A 25,191-nucleotide genomic window follows, 5' to 3' on the forward strand; every position below is an offset into this window, starting at 1 on the left:
TCGTAACACTTACGAAACCCGGCCTAAAAATGAGCATGTAGTGTATTCAAGGCACCGCTTCTAGCGAACTTGGCCCAATTTACTACGTGATATGTTTTGGAAAAGTTGGGAAAGTTATGGTTACTTAGAACCTTCATTAGCTAAACGCTCGATTTTTTTGGAATATGTCGATTCTATTTCTCGTGAGATATAATAAATATGCGGTTCCTCGAGGACCCCGAAAGTTAAATAGTGTGGACATGAAAAACAACCTTTATTAACATACATACCAAATTTCAGGACTGTCCTAGAGATTTCTAGGTTAGTCCTAATCCGATTGTATTATAAACCTGCGATTTATTGTCATAAACTTCCAAATTGCGAAAATGAATGTGGCGCGCGCTCCGCGCCTAAATACAAGCAATATGTAGATAGAGCGTGACGACACAGCACACACGGCTTCGCCAAAATAAAACTTTATGAGAAAGTAAGTTAAATTAAGCTCAAGAATGCACCCTTAAAATTAAAGAAGTTTAAAAAACACCGTGTACGAGTACATAAGTAGAATGAAACCTACATGAAAACTAGAAATAAATCGATTGCTTGTTCTTTATAATATACCTACATATAGTTTTTTTTTTAGCATTAGAAAGAACTTGAAAGAAGGTAAGCGATCTTGACATGTCTTTTAATTGAAATACGCTTTTTAAAAATCAATAACTATCACTTATGAAAGCAGAAGAATATAAATGATCGTATTAGATTCATAATTGTTACATATGTGCCTATATGTGCCGTATCTTATTAATAAAATGTGTTTTTCAATTAAAAGACACATCAAGATTGTTTACCTTATTTCTAATGCTAAAAAAACGAACTATAAGTATATTATTATAAAGAACAAGAAATCGATTTATTTGTAGTTTCCATGAAATTAAGTCAATATTTCCAAATTACATTTTACCTTCCCCCATTTAGACGGTTCAAGAACTTGCATGCGATTTTCTATAGATTGCAATATTTGGTCGACTGAATTCATTGTACAGTCAGCAGCAGAAGTTGCTATGCGGGCGTGGTGTTCAAAATGATCTTGACGCGACTTTATTATTAAGAGAATAAGAGCGTGTCAAGGTAATTTTGAACACCTCACCCGCTTAGCAACTTCTGCTGCTTACTGTACTCTGTAGTTAGCAATGTATCGTATCGTATAACTTAGCATGCAAGTTATCGCGCCATGTAAATGGGGCTTTATAGTCATTAAGTCATTATTGCCAACCATAATTTTATTTTCCTTGTACTCTGTCACTCTAATTACGCCTTCATTGGAGTAAGAGAGAAAGATCCTCGCAATTTACGAATTTCGGTTTTCGCGGTGAACCCTTAGTGTACATTTTATTCGCTAGCGTGACGTCCTTTCGCTTTTTGCGTTATGTCTATTTTTGTATGTGATTTTGAATAGCGCGCCAAGCGGGACGTTTAGTAAACTCATACAAAAATATGACAGTTAACGCAAACGCGTGTGTCACGACTGTCTCGTCAAGCTATCGAATGAAATTTACATTAGGGATTCTGAGCCTACTTCACATTAACGTATAATACTTACGTATTCCTAGCAACTCAGCTAATTGGCTAATGGGATCATTATTTCCATGGGTCTCAAGACTGAGAGACGATGGCAGCTTAGCGTAAGGCCTGAGTGGACGCTAGAAGCGGAGCGTTCGGCGGGGCGTGCAGCGTGGCGTCGGGCTCACAAGTGATTTGAGCAGCGTGCACTGAGGCCGCTCCTATACGTTTGCATTTGTTTAACATGCACGCCGCACGCCCCGCCCCGCTGCACGCTCAACTCGAGCGTCCACTCAGGCTTTACAACACATACAGCTACTTCCGAGTTCGGGGCAAAGTTGGTTGGGCTGTTGGTTGCAACCTTCGAGCAAGACGTGTAAAAATTAAGGACTGCTCATGTATAGACTTTAAGCTTTAAGGACTGAGGAGCAACTCGCCACAAGGACCCCTTCGACCAATTCGACCAAGGACGATCCGTAGTCGTTTAAAATTTCTGTTGGTAAACAACAATTAACATTACTTATTAAATTAATGAAAATGTCAAGCTGTCTCACAAGGACAAATGAATGCAATTAAAAATATCACTTACATCAGTATGTGTTATGTCAGAGCATGAACCGGTATGGCTCAAAACCAAAGACGCGCGTGCGAGATTTTATAAGACCTATACCAGTGGTGGGCAAAGTACGGCCCGCGGGCCATCTGCGGCCCGCGAATGGATTTTATCCGGCCCGCCGCCGGTCGTATGAAATAATTAGAATATGGGGTATATGGCATTGGCCCACGATTATCACAAATCAAAATTAATTTTGGCTACAATTCTGGCCCTCCACTTAAATTTCCTAAACTTTCTGGCCCCCCCATGAAGAAAGTTTGCCCACCACTGACCTATACCTACACCATACGGGTGGTGAGTGCGAGTCGTCTTATAAGCTCTGTCCATAGGGGTCGGTGTGAAACCAAAACAGCGTACACCCAGTGACCCCAGGCCAAAAGTGCCTACAGATGTAGAGCTTAATTATTTTCCTTCGTATTTTCACGGAAACGTACGAACGTGTCTTGCTATTTCAGTCAGTCTCGCTACAAAATGTGCTGAGGCTGAAGTAGCATGACGAATACGAACGTTTCCGAGAAAATACGATGGAAAACAATGCACTACATCTGTATAGGAACAATGTTGTTTAATTTAAGCATCTTCCTCGCTTTATCCCCGACTAATCCCGAGAATTGGCGTAGGCACTAGTTTTTTACGAAAGCGACTGCCATCTGACCTTCCAACCCAAAGGGCAAATTAGGCCTTGTTGGGATTAGTCCGGTTTCCCCACGATGTTTTCCCTCACCGAAAAGCGACAGGTAAATATCAAATGATATTTTGTACATACGTTCCGAAAAACTCATTGGTACGAGCCGGGGTTTGAGCCCGCGACCTCCGGATCGAAAGTCGCACGCTCTTACCGGTAGGCCAGCAGCGCGTAATCAACTTCTTTAATAACACATGTTTATAATATTATAGGCGATATACACTAGGCAACCCCAAAAGATTAACCCTTAGTATTAAAATTGAAACATCGGTCCTTCCGTTTGAGAGCTATGATGTCACAGACAGACATTACCTACCGTCAACCATATAGGGGCTTGTGCACAAATCACGCGAGGTTCGACAGGGGGACGGGGGGTCACGAAAAAATCACGATAGATCACGTTGGGGGAGAGGGGTATAAGGAAATCCACGTGTATTTTTCTACAGTGAACGAAACTAAGAAAAAAATATCCACCACATGAGTAGATACTTTTTCTCGGTTTCGTTAAACATAAATCTTCACTCTGCACTTCAAAATAGCGAGTCTATTTAACGAAAATAGAAAAATAAACAAGATTTTCTATATACAATACAGTACTATTTTTCTTAAAATTAGGTCGAATGAAAAAAATTCAAAAAAATACACGTGAGGTTGTATGGGGGGAGGGGGGTTAACCAGTAGCCAAAAACCTCACCAAATATCACCAAGGGGGAGGGGGGGTCAAAAAGTAGCCGAAAACACCTCGCGTGATTTGTGCACAACCCCTAGGTTACCTAACACCCTTCTTTTTGCGTCGGGGGTACTCTGTTTTTTTATAGTTTTTATAAATTTAATTTATTAAAGGAATAACATAATAAATTAATAACAATACATTCGTGGTATTAAAAACGAACTTTGTGGCTACCACCAGTTTGGCACTGACATAAGCGCTATCGAGAACGTAATTTACTTTCTATGCATCTCGCTCGTTCGCATATTAGTGCGAGCGAGATGTATAGAAAGTAAATTACGTAGACGTTAGCGTATATGTCAGTTTTGACACTGTCAGTGACTCATGGTACCGGTACTTGTGTATAAAATAAAACTAAAAAAAACTAAAATACATCTGTGGCCCTTTGGCATGGTGCCGAGAGCGCTAGCAGCATTTCCCCGCTGTATTGCGATGCTAATAAGGTAAACGTACCGGTGTTCGACGCGGTCCCAGTACATGTCATCTTGAAACTTAAGTCATTATCAATAGAGGTGACAGCAACGTGTCATCTATTGGGCATTAGCATGACGAGCACTACTACGTTTACGTTGCGCGAGATTTCGTTTGGTGTTCAAAACAAAGCGTTGCTTTGCAGCAATGCTAACAATTACCTAGCAGCTTATTTATCTTTAGAATAAACGCACGAGCTAAATAGGCAGTTATTAAAATGGACTCATTTTGGGGAGCAAAGTATCTGTAATTTACAACAAATACCTTAAATTGTGTCTAATGAAATTTAGCTGCATAATTTGCTCCAAAATTCTAAATAAATTATGACGTATAAATAACACTTGCACGGCAGGGGTATCAAATCCGCTGCAGACTTTTCTTGGTCTGACTCTATTAACTTTACTCCAAACATGAGGCTTGGGTAAAGATCATTTAGTTCGTACTTATGTGTTTCCTTCTTTATGAGGTGTTGTGTGTATACTCAGAGATGGTTCAAAAATGAATAACTGTGTATAGATTATTATGAATAACTCACCTTCATTACTAAGTGTACAGTCGGCATCCATAGGTAGTACCATTAATTGTGGTATGTTATGGGCATGCAAAGAGGAGGGATGAATGCCATATAGGCAAAATAATGTTAGGGATGAATGTTGATGGACGGAGAGGAGATGGTAGACCCAAAAAACGATGGATGGATTGTGTGAAAGAGGATATGAGAAAGAAAGGAGTGAGTGCTGAGGAGACTAAAGATAGAGCACGATGGAAAAATCCAAGTACTGACCCCGCCCGACGTTGCTTAACTTCGGTCAAAAATCACGTTTGTTGTATGGGAGCCCCACTTAAATCTTTATTTTATTCGGTTTTTAGTATTTGTTGTTATATTATAGCGGCAACAGAAATACATCATCTGTGAAAATTTCAACTGTCTAGCTATCACGGTTCGTGAGATACAGCCTGGTGACAGACGGACGGACGGACGGACGGACGGACGGACGAACGGACGAACGGACGAACGGACGGACGGACGGACGGACGGACGGATGGAGCGGAGTCTTAGTAATCCGTTTTACCCTTTAGGTACGGAACCCTAAAAACATTTTGAACCGACCCCACATAACGTGGGATGAGGGCAGGGAGAAGAAAGATGTTGATATATATGCCGATGTTGTAACACTGAAATGAGGTTGTGATATAGTTTTAAGTAATGTATACCTATGTACCTATAGATGGTCAAGCAAATCTTGTCAGTAGAAAAAGGCGCGAAATTCATATTTTCTATGTGACTATATCCCATCGCGCCTACATTTTTCAAATTTCCCGCCTTTTTCTACTGACAATATCTGCTTGACCAAATATATATATAAAAAGTGTTGTAGGAAACGGTACGTCACGTGACCGCTTAGGAAATTCGCAACGGATTCCTTTGTTTGACATAATTATTGAAAGTCATAATGTAATGATTATTAGATTATCATCATTAGTCATAATTCTGAAACCGTTAACTTTACAGGATTTTCGTAAGGTTATGTTATAATAATTAATTAATTTAGGTAATTTCCTATAGATAGGTTAGTTCAGCCATACTCTGTGTTCCTTTTTTTTTGCTTTTTATCTGGTGCTTTCTTTCGTGCACAGCATATTTATTTTAAGTAGAGGAAACATCCCAATTGTTTCATGTTTTTGGTAAAAAATGAATAAATAATAAATATACCGTAAACCAGCCATACTCTAAGTGTGTTCCGCGGAACCCTAGGGTTCCGCGACACCCCTGCAGGGGTTCCGCAAGAATTTAGAACACTATGCTTTAGTCGCCTCGAAAAATGTTACTATGCCGCCATCGCCATTGTAGGGTTCCATCGAGTATTTCGCTTTCCAAAAGGGTTCCGTCAAAAAAAAAAGATTGAGAAACGCTGGGTTAGGTTAGGTTAGGTTTGTTTTATGGACAGTGATCGGAATAGGCAGAGTATATTTACCTACACTTGGTAGAACATAGATAAAAAGTGAAGACTTCCTTACGACAAAATTTTTTTGCGGGACTAAAGTCCCGGGAACTTACCGAATAATTAATATTGTTCTGAATAGTACAAAAAACAATGCAAACTGCTTCAAAACAATAAATAGGCATAAAATAAAACAACCAATATATAAACGGATTCTTCTATATTTATTTTTAATAAAGTCTCTTTATGTACAAAGTTATTATTATTTCATCAAAATCAACACGTGCAAACTTGCAAATAACACAAAACCCCATTTTAAGGTACAAACTCCGAGTAGAGTTTATAACCGTTTTCTCAAATTTAGTTGTAGTCTGGCAAGTACACACCAGTGTTTTTCGGATATATTTATGATTTAAATCGTTACAAGCTTACACGTGTCTATTAATGTAGGTACAGTACGGTAAGTATAATGTATGTAGGTTTAATACATTACACGGCCAAATTATGAACATAGGCAAGTGACTCAAGTCAATAGTCATAGTTCGTGACCATATATTTCAGCCTTTATTTTCTTACTTTCGATTATACACACAATGAAAAGGATAAAAATGTTAAATAATAAAAACATTATCTTACCTTGAAACTTGGTAGTTTTGCAGTATCCGTGGTGTTTTCAGTATCCAGTAATCGCGAAATCCAACCAAAGCAAAATCGGTGTCCGAGTTCAGGCCGTGTGTAATCAAGTATAGCAGGCGAAATTCCAGTAAACAAGCAAATGTCAAATATCCAAAAAACACAGTATCTACACTTCCGTACGTACTCGACAAGGGATAGTAAGAAACTGATGTCAACTTTCTATTTAATGCATAAAAAGGGTTGCAGGTAACAGCGATAAGTGATAACGACATCTGCTTTGTCTTTTAGACGATAACAATGGAAAAAACAATTAACATAGTAGATAGTAATACTGTTATTTCTATCTCTTTCACTTAAACACAGCTGGTATTGGCGTAAAAGAGACGGACAAGTTTGAAATAATATAAATACAATAATGTTATATTATCACTCGTAAACTATAGTACAAACTTGTAGTGTTGTGGTTACTATTTAATTTTACGTACATTGGGGAAACATTATGAGATTTTATTTATTTTACTGATTTTTAAATCCGGGAAGTCCCGGAAAAAAATGTTATCGCAAGGAAGTCTCCACTTCATGACTTTGTTCTACCAAGTGTAGGTAAATATACTCTGCCTATTCCGATCACTGTTTATGGAAATCCTGAGAAGTTACGCGTTTCTAAACAATACATTATGACTTAAAACTTTATGGGAAACAATAGAGACCCAATTAGTGGCGATAAATTAAAACACGACCGAAGGGCGTGTCTTAAATCGTCACGAGTTGCTATTTACCTTTTCGCACGTGTATTGTACAACGTTTTACACCACATAATGGCCCTTTAAGTTTTCGACATACGCACGTATACCTAATGCTAGTTACCGCACTAGGGCGCTAAAGTAGCACCATATAATAGTACATTACGATACAATTGCGAAAAATAGGAAATTGGCAACGAGTAGCGGTAAATTAAATTAAAAGACGACCGAAGGGAGTGTTTTTTAATCGACAGAATTATCTATTCCCACATGTACTATGGCACCTATACAGCGTTTTGCAGTACCTACATTAAGGCCCTTTAAATTTTCGACATAGTCACGTAATGTGCTAATTATCGCACTAGTGCGGTAAAGTAGCACCATATGTTATCAAAAAAATGTTTATTATACCACTTAAAAATTATGTGTAATATTTAACAAATTGTAATATTCGCATAACATATTAACATAAGTAATTATAGATTATAGATGTATAAGCATATGCTATTCTCCTTACGTTTCCGGGCAAGGGAGGGGCCGCCGTCGAGATATATACGCCCTGCGTATACGCAGACCTCTAGTGTAGGCTCACTCCTCAAGATGAGAGCTCTTACATACACGGTTAGTGACAGTGTTACATAGCCCGTATTTTAATATATAAGTACATACGACCTCTTTTACTGTGAAATAGCATACGATATTTTATTAAGGCTATTTTTTGGTGTTGGCAGTGTGGTGTTTAAAGTCCGATAGTCCGTTCAAAATGTGTCTATAAAAAATATTGTGCGTTAGATATAAAAAAATATATTTATAAAATATCGTGCGAAAAATATCGCTATTTTGACCGGGCTAATTTTGGGGGTATAAATACAGTGTAATTATTAAAATGTGTGTGTAAATTTTAACGTGCGATGTACATAATACAAGCCTCTTTATTTAAATATAACGTAAATAATTGTGCGGTCAATATCAAATATTGTTAAAGTGTGTGCCTTCCAATATAATTACCATTTACGATTCGTGGCTTATTTTCAGTCAATAGTCAGTTCATCGAGGTTAAACATTATAAGTGAAAACAAATAGTCCATGCGATTTAATAAATTATTGCTGTTGAATATTGCTGTTAATCAATCAATATCAATATTGGGCTGCATAGTTATTGCATATACGCGGTTTGAGTAAAAACTCATTCTCGGTATTTCTGTTGACGTATGTAATTATTTATATTTTTGAGGTTTTCGTGTTTGTGTATAGGTAAATTGTGTTGAGATTTATATTGAAAATAATGTGGATTATTGTTTTTTATTGTATGGTTAAATTTTGATTGATAAAGTTAATGAGTAGGTTTTATAGTGATAATTGCGTTTTGAGTGATAGGATAAATTATACATATACATAGGTACAGTGTCGCCCAAAACATTGTAATTTTATGAACGTATTTTTGGGCCAGTCTTTACTGTTAAAAGCTTTAAAATAAATAATATTTACAACAAAATATTATTCATACTTATTAGTTATATTTATACTTTAAAAACTGGACAAGTGCGAGTCGGACTCGCCCACCGAGGGTTCCGTACTTTTTAGTATATTTTGTTATAGCGGCAACAGAAATACATCATTTGTGAAAGTTTCAACTGCCTAGCTATCACGGTTCATGAGAGACAGCTTGGTGACAGACGGACGGACGGACGGGCGGACGGACGGACGGACAGCGGAGTCTTAGTAATAGGGTCCCGTTTTTACCCTTTGGGTACGGAACCCTAAAAACGGACTATAGCACTTCTTAGTTAAATGTAACTGCTAAAACTTAAACGGAACCGTTAAGAATAAAAAAAAATATTTATTTAAATTTCCAAAAAAAAATTCTTAGCATTAGTACCTATTATACAGTGTGAAAAAATAAGTCGGGCCCTGGAGGAAAACTACCTTAAATCCTTAAGTTGGCTCATTTTACTGAAAGGAGACATTACTTTATTTTAAAAAAGAAACAAAACTGCATTCAAAGATTTTTTTAAACTCGCTTGCCTCACCCGGGACTCGAACCGACTAAAAATTCCAAAAAATAAACACTCGTAATTTTATTCTACTAGTCGATACAGTTAATGTTAATGATAACATTTCTCCAAGAAACATTAGGTCTTACACTCGTCTGTCGTACAAAATAAAATCTAACATTTAGTACTCCAGATTTTTTTAGACAAGAAAAATTTAAGAAAAAAAGTAAGATATTTGAATGCAGTTTTGTTTCTTTTTAAAAATAAATGAATGTCTCCTAAAATGAGCCAACTTAAGGATTTAAGGTAGTTTTCCTCCAGGGCCCGAATTATTGTTCCACACTGTATACGCTATCCCAGCGGTCGGCAACCTTTTAGCAGCCAAGGGCCACATAGTAGGTAAGGAAGTAGACGCGGGCCGCACTTTTTTTAATACGTGTGACTTTATCAGACATTGTTGTTTGGCAATATTACATACAACACAGCCAAGGCGGCTCGCGGGCCGCAAGTGAGAGGTTCGCGGGCCGCATGCGGCCCGCGGGCCGCTTGTTGCCGACCGCTGCGCTATCCTGACGCTATCAAACAATTGCATAAACTGAAAGTTCCTTAATATCATTAAAATAGCATTAAAAGTTATTTTAATAATTAGAACAGAAAATGTCAAAAAACAAATACTGTGCTCGTCGAGGTTTAAAATTGGAATCATCAACCGTTTTAATTAAAATTCACATGCAGTAGAAAATAAATATCGAAATTATTTGACTACATTTGATTGAAATGGGAGTTATTTCACCCTCAAACGTGCTCGTAATTTAAACAAAATATCCATTTCAGTTTCACAGATTGATATTTTAACATTTTATTTACAACGCTAATTTTTTTCCTATTGGTTTCAATCCTTTGTAAAGGAATATTTACTTATGTTCCTGTACAAAGGATATCACTGTACTGAACTGCATTGAAAGGGAATATCAGGAATTTATTTTTACATACGGGTAAAAATATATTTTAACTATACGAGTACTGAATATCTTCAGGCTGGCTAACTACTTATAATTTTTCTATACACTTTTTTTATGATTTAATCCTTTTATTTTCTAATAAAGCATTATTAATATCTATAGATGGTCAAGCAGATCTTGTCAGTAGAAAAAAGCGGCAAATTTGAAAAATGTAGGCGCGAAGGGATATCATCTCATAGAAAATTTGAATTTCACGCCTTTTTCTACTGACAAGATTTGCTTGACCCAGTATAATATCTTAATTTCATCCAATATGGATTATCTAAACGAAATCGAGTATTTATCATTTTTTTAACAAATACATATTGAACTTGTAAGGTTGTAGTTGTCATCTACCAACTACTTTTATTTTCAATGATTAAAGAACATAAATGTTACATTTTCTTTGTGATATATAATGTAGGGAAAAAATGGAAAACCCCATACAAAATAACACGTTCTTACAAAATCGAAAACACTCGTAGTACGTGGGCATTCAATTGGTTAAAGTTAAGCAACTATAGTCACGTCAATTGAAGGATGGGTGTTGGGTGACCGTATTGCGAATGAATTGTGTAATTTTTTAAAACCAGATTTACAAATTGATTTTCACGAGTAATCTTTACGCAACAGGTTTTTAGAGTTCTTTCTAGTAATACATATTTATATACAATTCTAAATATCCTGGAAAGGACTATATTAGATATTTTTTCATTGTCTAGGTCTAGGGCAACCGTTCTAACGATTCAAAAATACAGTGTGTAAATCCAATTAATACGGGCGATAAATTAAACTCATTCACATTCTCAAATCATTAACTAAGAAGTTTTTTTAAGTTACATCTACCTAATTATGATCCTTTAATTATTTTTTGAAAATTTACCGTACAGCAATGTTACTGCAAACATTACGAGACATAACATGGCATGACATTACGAGATACGTGCTTTTTATACAGCCTGTGGCCTGTAATACGAGCAAAAAACTAAACTGTAGGCTGTACGCCTCATACTGACCAACATTTGTTCAGCAACTTTTAAAACTAACTTGTGCTTTGATTTTTAATACACTTTAAAGTTTATTCTAAGACGCAATGTATTACGAATTTTGTTATGTTTAAGGCGTGACAAGCAACATTAATCACAATGATATAGCGTGGCGATGGCGTCCATTGAAGATAATATTTATTTTGTATGAAAAATAGGGACTCTAAATACTTCATAATTTTTAAAAGTTGTTGAACAAAAGTGTCATCGTTTGAGGAATACAACCTATGTTTTAATTATTTGCTCGTGTTACAGGCCACACCCGGTATATACTAGCGTAGACAGCACTATGAAAAGCTCGTATCTCGTAACGTGTTGCTTTACATTGCGGGCCGAATTATTTTGTACGGTTAATATTTTCATTTTTATTTATTTTTTTGATACTAAAACTCTTTATTCATATTAAATTACGTTAAAAAACATTAGAATTAAAAATTAAATAAATTAGTACCTACTGTAGCAAATTTAAACTTAAAAGAAATAACGAAGATTGCTACGAAATAAACGTTTTATTTACAGTTTAAAAAAAGATAAGAAATAACTTGCCCACATAAAATCATACATACAGTAAAAAAAACTATGCCACCGAAATCAGCTAAGTAACAATCTAGGTAATTTTTAATAAGCAACGTGCCACCGAAATCAACTAAGTTACAATCCAGGTAATTTTTAAAAAACAACGTGCCACCGAAATCACACTTATAAACTAAAAAGCTACCTAGCAGGATATGTGTTCCCTACTGGTACCAGACAGGAACAAAGGCAGCGAGCAATAATTTATCAAGAAAAATATACAAAAGAAGTCGTTGAATGGTTTAGCGTTGGCTTTTAAATTGTCGATTTTGTTGAATTAATCAAAAGGATGGACACTTCCCTTGAGTTGTGAGATAGCGCTGCGTAGGGAATAGGTTCAGGCCTATGGTGTACTGCCCACGCTCAGACTGATGTCGAGAATAGGCTTAGGTCTATGGGGTACTGCCCACACTCAGGCTGATGTTGGAATCGTAGGATGAACTATGTCAGGTAACGTAGCATGTGCCGTGGTCCGCGTCCACAAATGTAATTGTAAAAATATTCCTCGAATAAGAAAACTGTGAACGAAGAGAAGGGCTACGCTAAAGTAAAGATATGAAAACAAATAAGATAATAAAATAAAAGATTCGAACGGACTTACCCGCGACAAAAAGCGGTTTTCCCAATTTATATAGCGATGCTTAGTGACCGTTTAAAACTTTTGCCATCGATATAGGCAGAATTAATTCTATTTCGTGAAAAAGCTTTGAAAATATCATAAAATATCCTCTCACGTTGACGTCCCGTTCTTTTTTTTCTTTTTTCTCAGTTGTCAAACTAGACGTCGGGAATTAACTCATAAAAAGGTTTCTGCCAAAGCGTAACGCTGCAGACATCCTCTGACATACACAAAGAAAGGTTGTTGTTATGAAAGGAATCTCAACAAAAATACCAAAAACTAACACCCCCGATTTAACATAATATTCCCTAGAATTACCTCATAGTCATGTTACAAATATAGGAAATGAAACCGCAAACAAGTGATCAGATATTTTTTAACATTATACATAAACCCTAATCTGATCCTCAGCCAAGGTATTCCTTCTTCCTAACAAATTAAAAAACTTTAAACACTAATAACAAACGAGTGTTGCGTAGATGCAACAACTCGCAAACAAAAAGTAACGGTAGGTACCTTATAACACACTCGAAACGAATTATGCCCGCAATAAAAAAGAAACGAAATTATCGCAACTTACTTCTCAAGCTATTTTAAAATGTCCTTGACGTGATAAAAACCGACGTGAGGTGAACTCACGTCAGCCAGTTCATAGACTTGCGGCGAAATACACCTGACTACGCGACACGAAACAAACCGCGGAGCGAACTTCCCGCCAGTTCCTTCCCCGACAGGACAACGCTGAAAATTCTTCCGCCATACTATTTCACCTGGTTGAAATATAACAGCCTTCCTTTTCGCATTAAAGGTGTTAGCGTTCCGTTGAAAAGCACGAAACAAGGAATCAGCAACTTTCGCATAAATGTCTTGGAGTGCTACAAGGCTCAAGGCGCGATCACTCCGACTACGGGCCAACTCTGGGCCTGGAGTCTGAGAATGGGCGCTTTGTCGTGTAGTCTCTACCTCACGTCCATACATTAAAAAATTGGGGGTATACGAAGTTGCGAGACTTACGCATGAATTTAAATATAACGCTACTTTTGGCAAATTCTTTGCCCAAGTGCGGCTATCGTTACCAACCAAAATACTCAGTGTCGTGACCACGCTTTGGTTGTAGCGTTCTGCAACGTTAGCCTGGGGCGAGTAATAGGGTGTGTAACACGGACCGGGAATATCGTAAGACCTCAAAAAATCTACGAACGCCACGCTACGGAAAACAGTCGCGTTATCACAAAGAACGTTAGATGGCGTTCCATAGCGCAATATCACTTCCGACTCCAATGCAGTAGTGATAGATCTCGTATCAGCTTTCTTCAATGGTACCAACCAAACAAATTTTGTAAAAACGTCAACCATGGTTAAAATATATCGATACCCGTAATAGGCTATCGGAAGAGGACCCACCAAATCTATTGAAACTAAATCTAGTGGAGCATATACAGGTCTTGGATAAAGCTGGTGTCCCCGCGGTTGTGTGTTGGAAATCTTGAACGCTTTACAGACTTGGCATTCCGCAAGGTATTCGGTTACATCGCGATACATATTTGGCCAATAGTATAAACTTCTCAATTTCAAATAAGTTTTCATGACCCCAGGGTGAACATTCGGGAACCCGTTGTGAATCTCAGCGATAGCCTCTCTTATTTTACCTTTAGGCAAAACCGTCCGCCAGGAGTTAGACTCTAAGGGATTATCAACCGCCATCTTACGCAATAGAACACCGTCCCGTATTGCATACGCCGGAAATATTTGTGGCGATCTTGTTGTACCTGTAAACACCCTTTCGAACCAGGGGTCCGTCGTTATACTGTCACCCCGTCTGAAGGAAATCAAACCGACTTGGGGACGAGAAAGAACGTCTGGGACAACGTTTAACGCGCCTTTTCGGTGCTCGATCTCGAAATCGTATTGGGATATCAGAGTAGCCCAACGAGCTAGTCGGCCACTTGGATTGTCTAAGGTAATGAGCCATTTTAGGGCGATGTGGTCCGTAATTATTTTAAATTTTATTCCATCGAGATAACCGCGAAAGTGTTTAATAGATTCCAAAACCGAGAGCAGCTCCCGTTCTGACGTTGAGTAATTTCGTTCAGCTTTTGAAAGCAATCGTGAGTAATAAGCAATGGGATGCTCCTCTCCATTAATATTTTGGGCCAAAACCGAACCAACGCCCACTGAACTGGCATCACATTGCAACACGAATGGCTTGGTAAAATCTGGACATGCCATTACCGGGGAATCAATAAGGACCCTCTTTAATCGCTTAAACGCTGATTCAGCCTCACTGCTCCAACTGATGGGATCTTTGCCTTTCTTTTTTCCGATAAGAGACGTTAAAGGCGCGATGATCGATGAGAAATTGTCCACAAAACGTCTGTAGTATGAGCACATACCAATAAATGCCCGTAGAGATTTTGCCGTCGTAGGCGTCGGGAAATTACTAATCGCCTCTAACTTTTTCGGATCGGTTTGGAGCCCGCGTTCATTAACAATGTACCCTAAATATCTGAGCTCCGATTTGCAGAATTCACATTTCTTTAGATTGATAGATAAACCGGCCTCTCTTAAGCGGTCGCGGACTTTGGTGATGAGGTTTAGATGACTATCAAAATCGCGAGATACTAAAATTAAGTCATCAACGTAACCAAATACAAAGTCGTCTGATTCAGGTGAAAACTCATAGTTGACTATCATATCAGTTAGCCGTTGCATTTCTGACGCAGCATTCGTGAGCCCAAAAGGCATACGAACAAATTCAAATAAACCGCGTTGAGGTACAATGAACGCTGTACGCTCACAACTGTCCTTGTCGGCGAGCGGAATTTGCCAGAAGGCGCTTCTAAGGTCAAGCGATGTGAGGTATCTGGCACCACGTAAATTATCCAGGATGTCTTGAATTCGCGGAAGTGGATAGGAATCGCGGATAGTAGCACTGTTTAATTTCCTACTATCTACACAGAATCTTACACTTCCGTCGCTTTTTGTCACCATTACAACTGGACTTGCCCACGGTGACCGAGAAGGCCGTATGACTCCCATTGCAAGCATCTTGTCAATCTCTTCATGAAGGATCTTCAGCTTGACTGGAGACAGTGGGTAATAACGCTGACGAATAGGCGGACCAATAGTCTCGATTTTGTGGGAGAGCCAAGATGTACATCCCAGACCTATCTTGTCAGAAGAGATGTCTTCCAAGGTGTTGATAACGGACTGGAGTTTGAGTTCTTGATTGGCAGAAAGGACTCTTCTCGGATGTAAATATCGAGTATCATTAGCCTCGATGTGCCCGCTGACAGGAACGTGAGTAGGCGGCACAAAAAGCTTACCGCTGTTCTCACCTTCGAAAAACTGCTTGATGACCGATGTCAATCCGCACACATCCCAGAACTCCATTCCGAGGATAAATTGTGTAGGTAACTCCCTACCTACAAGACATGGGTGGCTGATAGACATTCCATGAAAAAAAATGGAAAGTTCCACTCCACCAAGAATCTCGATCGGTGAATTGTCCGCGGATACCACTACTGGCATTATACCCGTGTAATAATTTAAGCCTAAATCCCTAAGAAGTGAGAGGTCGATGAGAGACCTCATAGCACCAGAGTCTAAAAGAGCTTTAACAGGAGTACCAGAAACAAAAACTTCGACAAATAATCTATTATCAAGACAGTTATTTATGACTATCGGCGACACCGAAGGGTTGAACGTGGCATCGCCCTCACCTAGTTTTTTTGTGGCGTGGGAGGGTTACAGTTGGGACAATTCCGGGTCACAGCACCTGCCCGCTTGCACTGAAAGCACACCACACCTCGAACATTTGGACACCCCCTATAGTCGTGTCCTAAAGTGTCACACTTAAGACATGCTGGACTTTGGGCGTTAATTGGAGCCACTGTAGTAGCCGGAACTACCCGTGGTTGGAATGCCTCAAAATTTTTAGCTACTTCCAGCAAGGCGTCCATGTCTCTTGTAATATTTGTGGCAAGACATGGATGATATCGCTTGTGTAAACCGTATTTGACGATAGTAAATAGGTCGTCTTCACCAATCGGAAAGCGCAATTTAGCGTTAAGGTCACGGACCTGTATGACGAAATCGACAACGGTCTGTGTATCGGACTGTTTTAGCTCTCGTAGTTGACGTTCTGTTTTAAAATCAAAATCAACAATATCGAAAGTGCGCATAAACGCTGACTTTAGATCGACATACGAAAGCTCCGGCTGGCGAATAGCGCGAAAATACCTCAGAGCGCTGCCGGAAAGCAGCTCGTGAAACCTCTGTACAACGTAGGATGGTCTAACGTCACGCGCAATGCCCTCCTCTTCAACACGACTGAAAAAATCACGCACACAGTTCTCACCCGAAAAAGTGAGATTCCACTTAGTCAGCGACTCGGGTTTGCATCGGTGACTTGTATACATCGGATTCGGAGATCCGGATTGGTGTCCAGAAGTAGGAGCAACAAATGGCCCAGACCGCGATGGTGTTTCCGCGAATTGACATGAATGCATGTCACCGCTATCCATGGCTAGCACACGTGGATTTGGGTCAGCAAATGGATTTAGTGGTCGGTGTGGAGTGTCACCAATGGATCCTCCACCTTGATTCGACATTATGTATAACACTACTCAAAACTCTTGGGCACGAAACTAAACGTTACAGTAAGGCCGAATGAACGGACTCCCTCCCCTTTCTAAAAAAAAAATACAGTTATCTCACAGTTATTTTTGAGTTCGGGCGCCAATTTGTAGCAAATTTAAACTTAAAAGAAATAACGAAGATTGCTACGAAATAAACGTTTTATTTACAGTTTAAAAAAAGATAAGAAATAACTTGCCCACATAAAATCATACATACAGTAAAAAAAAACTATGCCACCGAAATCAGCTAAGTAACAATCTAGGTAATTTTTAATAAGCAACGTGCCACCGAAATCAACTAAGTTACAATCCAGGTAATTTTTAAAAAACAACGTGCCACCGAAATCACACTTATAAACTAAAAAGCTACCTAGCAGGATATGTGTTCCCTACTGGTACCAGACAGGAACAAAGGCAGCGAGCAATAATTTATCAAGAAAAATATACAAAAGAAGTCGTTGAATGGTTTAGCGTTGGCTTTTAAATTGTCGATTTTGTTGAATTAATCAAAAGGATGGACACTTCCCTTGAGTTGTGAGATAGCGCTGCGTAGGGAATAGGTTCAGGCCTATGGTGTACTGCCCACGCTCAGACTGATGTCGAGAATAGGCTTAGGTCTATGGGGTACTGCCCACACTCAGGCTGATGTTGGAATCGTAGGATGAACTATGTCAGGTAACGTAGCATGTGCCGTGGTCCGCGTCCACAAATGTAATTGTAAAAATATTCCTCGAATAAGAAAACTGTGAACGAAGAGAAGGGCTACGCTAAAGTAAAGATATGAAAACAAATAAGATAATAAAATAAAAGATTCGAACGGACTTACCCGCGACAAAAAGCGGTTTTCCCAATTTATATAGCGATGCTTAGTGACCGTTTAAAACTTTTGCCATCGATATAGGCAGAATTAATTCTATTTCGTGAAAAAGCTTTGAAAATATCATAAAATATCCTCTCACGTTGACGTCCCGTTCTTTTTTTTCTTTTTTCTCAGTTGTCAAACTAGACGTCGGGAATTAACTCATAAAAAGGTTTCTGCCAAAGCGTAACGCTGCACTACCTATAAATACAGTATAGAAAACCCATAAAGGGCCCAATCATAAAAGAAATGCCCCGTCAACAGTTCGGCCTCTATAACCTATAACCTACCTCTCTATATTTTCATTGTATTTCTAAGCAAAATTTATCTCAATAATATACTTCTTAAGTCGTAGGACTTAAGAAGACTTCCTTATACTAACCATCGTTTAAAGATTCGCCCGTATTGAATTTACAGTATTTACACACTGTATGTGTATAGTTCTAAAAAACTTACTCTAAAACTGCCTCGATCCGAGATAAAAAAAGGGTTTTGTACGAAACAAAGGTGAAAATCGGGAAGCTTAAACAAACATAGATGTGCAGGTTCAAAACTGTTGTTTATATTTCTTTAGCTGACCATTTTTTTTTGTTCAATTCATTCATACACGACTCATTAATCATCGACGCAAAAAAGACGCGTTGCGAAAGTGCCGTCATTCATTCAAGTTGGACCAAGAGAAGTCTGCAACGATTCTGATGGCATACGCAGTGCAATTGTTATTTACACGTCACAATTTCATAGAAGTTTGACGTTTAAAATAACACTTGCACTGCGAGTGCTATCAAAATCGTTGCAGATTTTTCTTGGTCTAACTCTACCTCGTTTTATAGCAATAGAGAAAGGGTAAATAAATAATCTTTTTATTGAAAAACACTTTCAAAAATAAGTCACAGCAAATATATGACAATTATACCTACAGCAAGGAAAATTATTCCTTGATATGATTATATAAATACGCCATACGATTAAATACTTAATTAAATGAAAATGGCAATTTACAGACTCTGGTGTTTGTTAAAAATAGATATCGATTGATTTAGACAAAAAAAAACGTAATTAAGTATAACTTTTATTTCCATTTAGTGAAATATTTGATATGAATTAAGAAACGAACTAAAGAGAAGCTTTATTTATCGCAAAAAATGCCTATTATATTATAACAATGCTAGTGATTCTAGTTAAAAAAAATAGTTAAATTCAACCGTGAGACAAATAATGAAAATATTGGAAAACGAAATAGCATCTTATCTAACCTTAGACTTTTTTTTTAATTTGACGTAGCTTGTAGTGTAATCACAGTCTAAGCCTAGCTAGACTAGCTCAACGGGTCAACATTCCTATTTGTTTAGTGACAAGTTTCATTAAAAATTACCCAATACACTCCAGCGCGCACTTAAATGGTTTCGTTGGACGACTAGATACTCGTATCCGATGGTGTAATACTTTAAACATATCGGTAAAACCTAACAAACTTAACCTTTTTACGTATTGGTAAATTGATTCCACAGGGGCCTATTATAGATTTAAGCTATATAACACTTTAAACTCTCGCGTTTTGTACACATATTTAATTACACAAACGGGTCTACCGCGATATAATTTCATTGTTTTTACCTTTAATTCCGACGTTTCAGCTGAGTTGCACCAGCTGTGGTCACGGAAAGACTGACCTTCCGTGACCACAGCTGGTGCAACTCAGCTGAAACGTCGGAATTAAAGGTAAAAACAATGAAATTATATCGCGGTAGACCCGTTTGTGTAATTAAATAGATTTAAGCTAGTTATTAATTTCGTTTAGTAGTACCACTGTACATATGTCGGCGGCCGATCGTAAGATCAGGCAGATCGTAATGTTCCTGTGTAATGTTTTGACGATAGTCACATTAACTCAATAGATAGCTAGGATAGGTTCGTTAGGTTGCTTCAGATGCCCGAAGGGCAAACTGCCCAGGATTAGGAGCCCCGCGTAGCGGGGCTCCGTCGAATCAAGGAAGGAGTCAAAGATTTTCACGTTTCACGATATGCCTAGGAATTTCACGATATGCCTGATCTTACGATCGGCCGCCGACATATATATTGTATGTACCTAAATAAATGATTTTTCCCCATGCTGAGAAATATAATATATTGCGGATACTATTATACGAGTGGATCTACCAGTAACTAAGGAGTTACACTCAGATTCAGGACCCCTAGGACTATTCTTTATGCTATATGAAAATATTTTAGTTCATCTAAATGGCCTGATAAATAGGCATCTCTTGATAAGTTCATGAAAGAAATTGTAGCCATATATAATTTGAAGACGACTCAAAATGTTAAGACATATTTTTGTTTGCAGCTACTGTTAGTGGCCCTCGCGGCTGCGTTGGCAGTCCCAGTCCCCCAGGATGTAGCAGAGGCGACCAGAGAGAAGCGCTCTCCGGGCGGCTGGCATCAACCCGAGGGCGTGTGGAAGAAGAAGCTCGTCTGGAAGGAGGAATGGAAGCAAATCTGGAAGACCGAGAAAAAACTAGCCTGGAAAACAGAATGGAAAAAAGAAAAAGAACCAGCGTGGAAAACTGAAAAAGTACAACAGTGGAAAGAAGAACAGGTGCCCGCTTGGAAAGTAGTACAAAAACCAATATGGAAAGAAGTACAAGTACCCATCTGGAAGGAGGTTCAAGTACCAGACTGGAAGAAGGTTTGGAAACCAGTATGGAAAGAAATCAAAGTGCCAGTGACCAAGACTGTTCAAGTTCCCGAATGGAAACAAACTTACGTCCCAGAATGGGTGAAGGAAGGCGTTCCCGGAGAAAAGTTCTTAGGCAAAGATGACCATGGATGGGAATATACCAGCCACGATTTATGGCGAAAGAAGATGATCTGGAAACCCGTGTGGAAGAAAGTCTGGAAAACTGAGCACAAGCAAGAATGGGTAGTGGAGAAGAAACTAGAATGGAAAGAAGAATGGAAGCAGATCTGGAGAACTGAGAAGAAGCAAGCGTGGGTGACGGAGAAAAAGCAGGAATGGATAGAAGAGAAAGTACAAATATGGAAGACGGTGAAGAAAGAAATCTGGGTTCCAGTCCAGAAGAAGATCTGGGTAGAGAAGTGGAAGCAGATTCAGGTACCGGTATGGAAGACTGTTGAGGTTCCAGCGTGGAAAAAGGTATGGAAACCAGTCTGGCAAAAAGAGTGGGTGCCGATCCACCACGAGCATCACGGATGGGACTAATTAGGTAACCACTTTCTTTGCATTTCATTACCATATTATAATAATGATTGTAGATAAAGATACTGTAGATACTTTCGATAGTATTTCATATCTCGCTACGATCATTGCCAGTCTAAATATGGTAGTGCAATGAGGGTTTAGACAAAAGGATAGACCATAGGAGTAACTTTATGTAATCTATTTTTGTCTTATGGTCTAACGGCCGAAACATATTTGTATATATGGAATACCATTTTGTAGTTTCGTCGGTCCTTTTGCCTTCCATTGTAGTCACTTTGTTAACTATTGTTACCAGTTACCAATTGTAAATATGCTATTATAGTACTCAAAGGGATGTTGTAGCGGTAGTTTGCCAAAACTGTAGTGTTATGATTACGATTTAATGCCAAATCTTCCTAATCTGCTAGAAAACCCTGAAATTTTTTGACACCGTATGGAATGTATCTTTATAGGACACCTTAAGTGCAGTTGTTTGTCGAGTAGAATTTCGTCCATTGACCTGTAAATACGTGTCTCTGTCACTCGCGCGCACTTCATAAATATGCATGAGTGCAACAGCAATATAATTGTGGACAAGCAAGCTATGTTTATGAAGGTCAATATGCAAAATTTTATCTACTCGATGGCGTTATTTAAAAGATTTATCTCTAAAGTATTGTGCAGTTCAATCAGATTGACCTAAATACCTAATAGCTTTGTCGGAAACAAAACACTACAGTTAAGGGACAAGTAAATCGTCGGATTGACATTAGAATGGCACCTTTCTGGTGGTATCGTTATAAAAGGCCAGTATTCGAAATTATCTTGTGTTTCACACTGATTTTTGTCTGCTCTATTTTGTAGATTTCTGTTACCTTAAATTGACCAGTTTGTTGATTTTACAAGTTAAATTAACCAGATCATTCTTGAATAAAGTTTTTTGCATGGCGACGCGGTGCGAATGCTGTTTGCGATTGTATATTTACGGACGTATGTTAGATCTCTTTCTAACTTATAGCTGCGTCCTTTAGCAAGCGACAGTGTTTTGCATTGCGTGCCATGCATTAAGCGAGATACATTTGTTATTTGTAGAAAATATGTTTTTTCCAAAAATATATTTTTTATATATACGAAATTTTAAAAAGTGGTTAAAGTTAAACTTATTTTTAGTCTAAAGATAAAATTGCAACAGTATAATAACTAAATTATGCATTCATAGTTTAGGATAATGTTTAATGCTAAACATATATTATGTTTACGCAAAGTTTTAACCCGAAATGAATATGAGCTCTTTCATTTAATTTATTTAAATTGAAACCATTTGACACGCTGTATATTGCTTTATAATGTCTAATTTGAATATGTCTCAGGTGAGCATTTATCAACAAAAAATTAATATTTACACCATTTTTCATCTATTTTAACTTGTGTCATATTTATGACCTACTGCTTATTAATATCTTTATTAAGTTATTGTATGAAAACATTTCCTAGATTCTGTTGCAATTTCATCTCATTACATAAATTAAAAATTTCCAAGGCCTTTTATGTGGCTTAACTTTATATAAAGAAGCCCTTCGATTTTGAACCTTGTTTTTGAGGAGTTAAGGTACATATTTGTTTTATAGAGGCTCGGTTTACATTCCCGGTGTTAGAGTACATTGTTTTTTATGTTTTATAAACATACTTATGTTTTTTTAAGTGTTAGCAATATACGAATTTAATATTAAATATGAAGTTTTATTTTACTTTTTTATAAACGCAAAAAAAATATTTAAAAGCTAAATACATAAATACATACATACATCCTTAATAGATTCTAAATTTCTAATTCTAAGTCAAAATTCACCTTTTCAGACTTGTTGGTCGTAATTTCACTGCATATGAATAATATGAAACAAAAACATTTTTTTTTAATATTATAGTATTTTTCATAGGCTACAAATATAATGACCACCAAAAAATACTTTGGTACCCTAAATAAAAAAATCATGCTTACCAAAAAAAATTACTGAACACCAAAAAAATAAGGCCTAAAAATACAAAAGTACCACCGTTTTAATTACGACTGCACTTCAAATTGTATTCAAATACCAAATATATTGAATGATCGCCAAAAATCATTAATGATCACCAAATCTTGAAGACCAAATTAATGCGATATTTTCACCTAAATAAACCACTATGATTACCAAAAAATGTATACATACTACCAAATAAAGTAAACTGATGCCAAAATTACTAGCCCCTCCCGCTCAACCCCCCGTACCCCGCACCGAATACCCACCTTTTTTTTTTTCTTTAAGAGGGGAAATGCTTTACGCATACCACCCGGCGCGGGGACGGGCCGGGATGGTTATGTGGGACTCCCTGTTGTGGGCTAATGAGACCCCAGGTTTACCCACTAAAACCCCTCTGTTGCCGCCTCGCTGCTATATGGCGAGATCCCAGGAACGCCGAAGTACTCTTCCGCAACCTCGCCAACCGAATACCCACCTAACCTAACCTACTTTTCTCGTGGCATTTCGTTATGCTACTAGAAAAGTAAGTTAAACTGCTATCAGTTAGGTGGGTTAGGTTAGGTTAGCACTGCGACCGTTACAGAAACGAAATGGTACTAAAAAAGTAGGTTAGGTTAGGTTTGAACTGCGACCTTTACAGAAACGAAATGCTACTATAAAAGTGGGTTAGGTTAGGTTAGAACTGCAATCCTCACAGAACCGAAATGCTACTAGAAAAGTGGGTAAGGTTAGGTTTCAACTGCGACCCATACAGAAACGAAATGCTACTAGAAAAGTGGGTTAAGTTTGCTATCCTATTAAAGCAAATGACTCCAAAATAATCATTCTTCCAGAAAAAAAATGCTACTAGAAAAGTGGGTTAGGTTAGGTTTGAACTGCGACCCTTACAGAACCAAACTGCTATCAGGAAAGTGGGTTAGCTTAGGTTTGAATTGCGACCCTTACAGAAACCAAATGCTACTAGAAAAATGGGTTAGGTTAGATTTGAACTGCGACCCTTACAGAAAAGAAATGCTACTAGAAAAGTGGGTTAGGTTAGGTTTGAACTGCGACCCTTGCAGAAAAGAAATGCTACTAGAAAAGTGGGTTAGGTTAGGTTTGAACTGCGACCATTTACAGAAATAAAATGCTACTAGAAAAAGGTGACGATGTGGATTAATTAATTTAATAGGATAACGATATATTAAATATTTGCACATTTTTTAATTAAAATGTGGTTACAATTTTGGTGGTCATTTACTATTTTTGGGTTTACAATGATTATTTTGGTGTCATTTTCTTTAATAGGATGGCAAGATGTAAAAATTTGGTTATCATTTCACATTAAAATGGGGTTTGAAATTTGGTAATCATTTACTATTTTTGGGTTAATAATGATTAGTTTGGTGTCATTTCCTTTAAAAGGATAGTAAATATGTAATAAAATTGGTAATCATTTCACATTAAAATGGTGTTATAATTTTGGTGATCATTCATTATTTTAGGGTGGTAAAATAGATTTTTTTGGTATTAAATTTTACTAAATCTGGTGATCAGTTAAATAGCAGCCTTTTTCATACCTGGTGACAGCTGCCATCTCATAAAACGCAAATGCAAATTATGCAAAATTTGTATTTAGATGACACCTGTCAGTGTCACTGACCTGTACCCAAGCTATGTGAAAATAAAAGTTACGTATAAAGAAAACAATGAATTAATTACAGTTGTAGTGCATAATTATTATCCATCGTATTTTCACGGAAATACGAACGTGTCTTGATATTTCAGTCACTCTCGGTACAAAAACTACTGTGGTTGACTGAAGTAGCATGACAAATACGAAAGTTTCCGAGAAAGTACGATGGAAAACAATTATGCACTACATCTTTAGGTA

At 37.7% G+C, this 25,191-nt stretch overlaps 1 protein-coding gene across 1 annotated transcript; it reads left to right on the forward strand.

Moving 5' to 3' along the window:
• The first annotated feature begins 7,926 nt into the window (after positions 1-7,926).
• On the forward strand, positions 7,927-23,040 carry LOC134804108 (golgin subfamily A member 6-like protein 22). Its single transcript, XM_063777049.1, has 2 exons — positions 7,927-7,987; positions 20,443-23,040. The coding sequence occupies exons 1-2, from the start codon at positions 7,967-7,969 to the stop codon at positions 21,316-21,318; spliced, it is 897 nt and encodes a 298-aa protein (XP_063633119.1). The 5' UTR covers positions 7,927-7,966; the 3' UTR covers positions 21,319-23,040.
• Positions 23,041-25,191: the final 2,151 nt, after the last annotated feature.

Source organism: Cydia splendana, chromosome Z (genome assembly GCF_910591565.1).
Source record: "Cydia splendana chromosome Z, ilCydSple1.2, whole genome shotgun sequence".
NCBI lineage: Eukaryota > Metazoa > Arthropoda > Insecta > Lepidoptera > Tortricidae > Cydia > Cydia splendana.

What these genes read in the sequence shown, in the direction of transcription:
- LOC134804108 (XM_063777049.1), top strand. Translation starts at nt 7,967, where the DNA reads ATGAGAGCTCTTACATACACG. An exon ending in TGAGAGCTCTTACATACACG is followed by an intron (nt 7,988 to 20,442) that starts GTTAGTGACAGT and finishes TTTTGTTTGCAG; the next exon opens with CTACTGTTAGTGGCCCTCGC.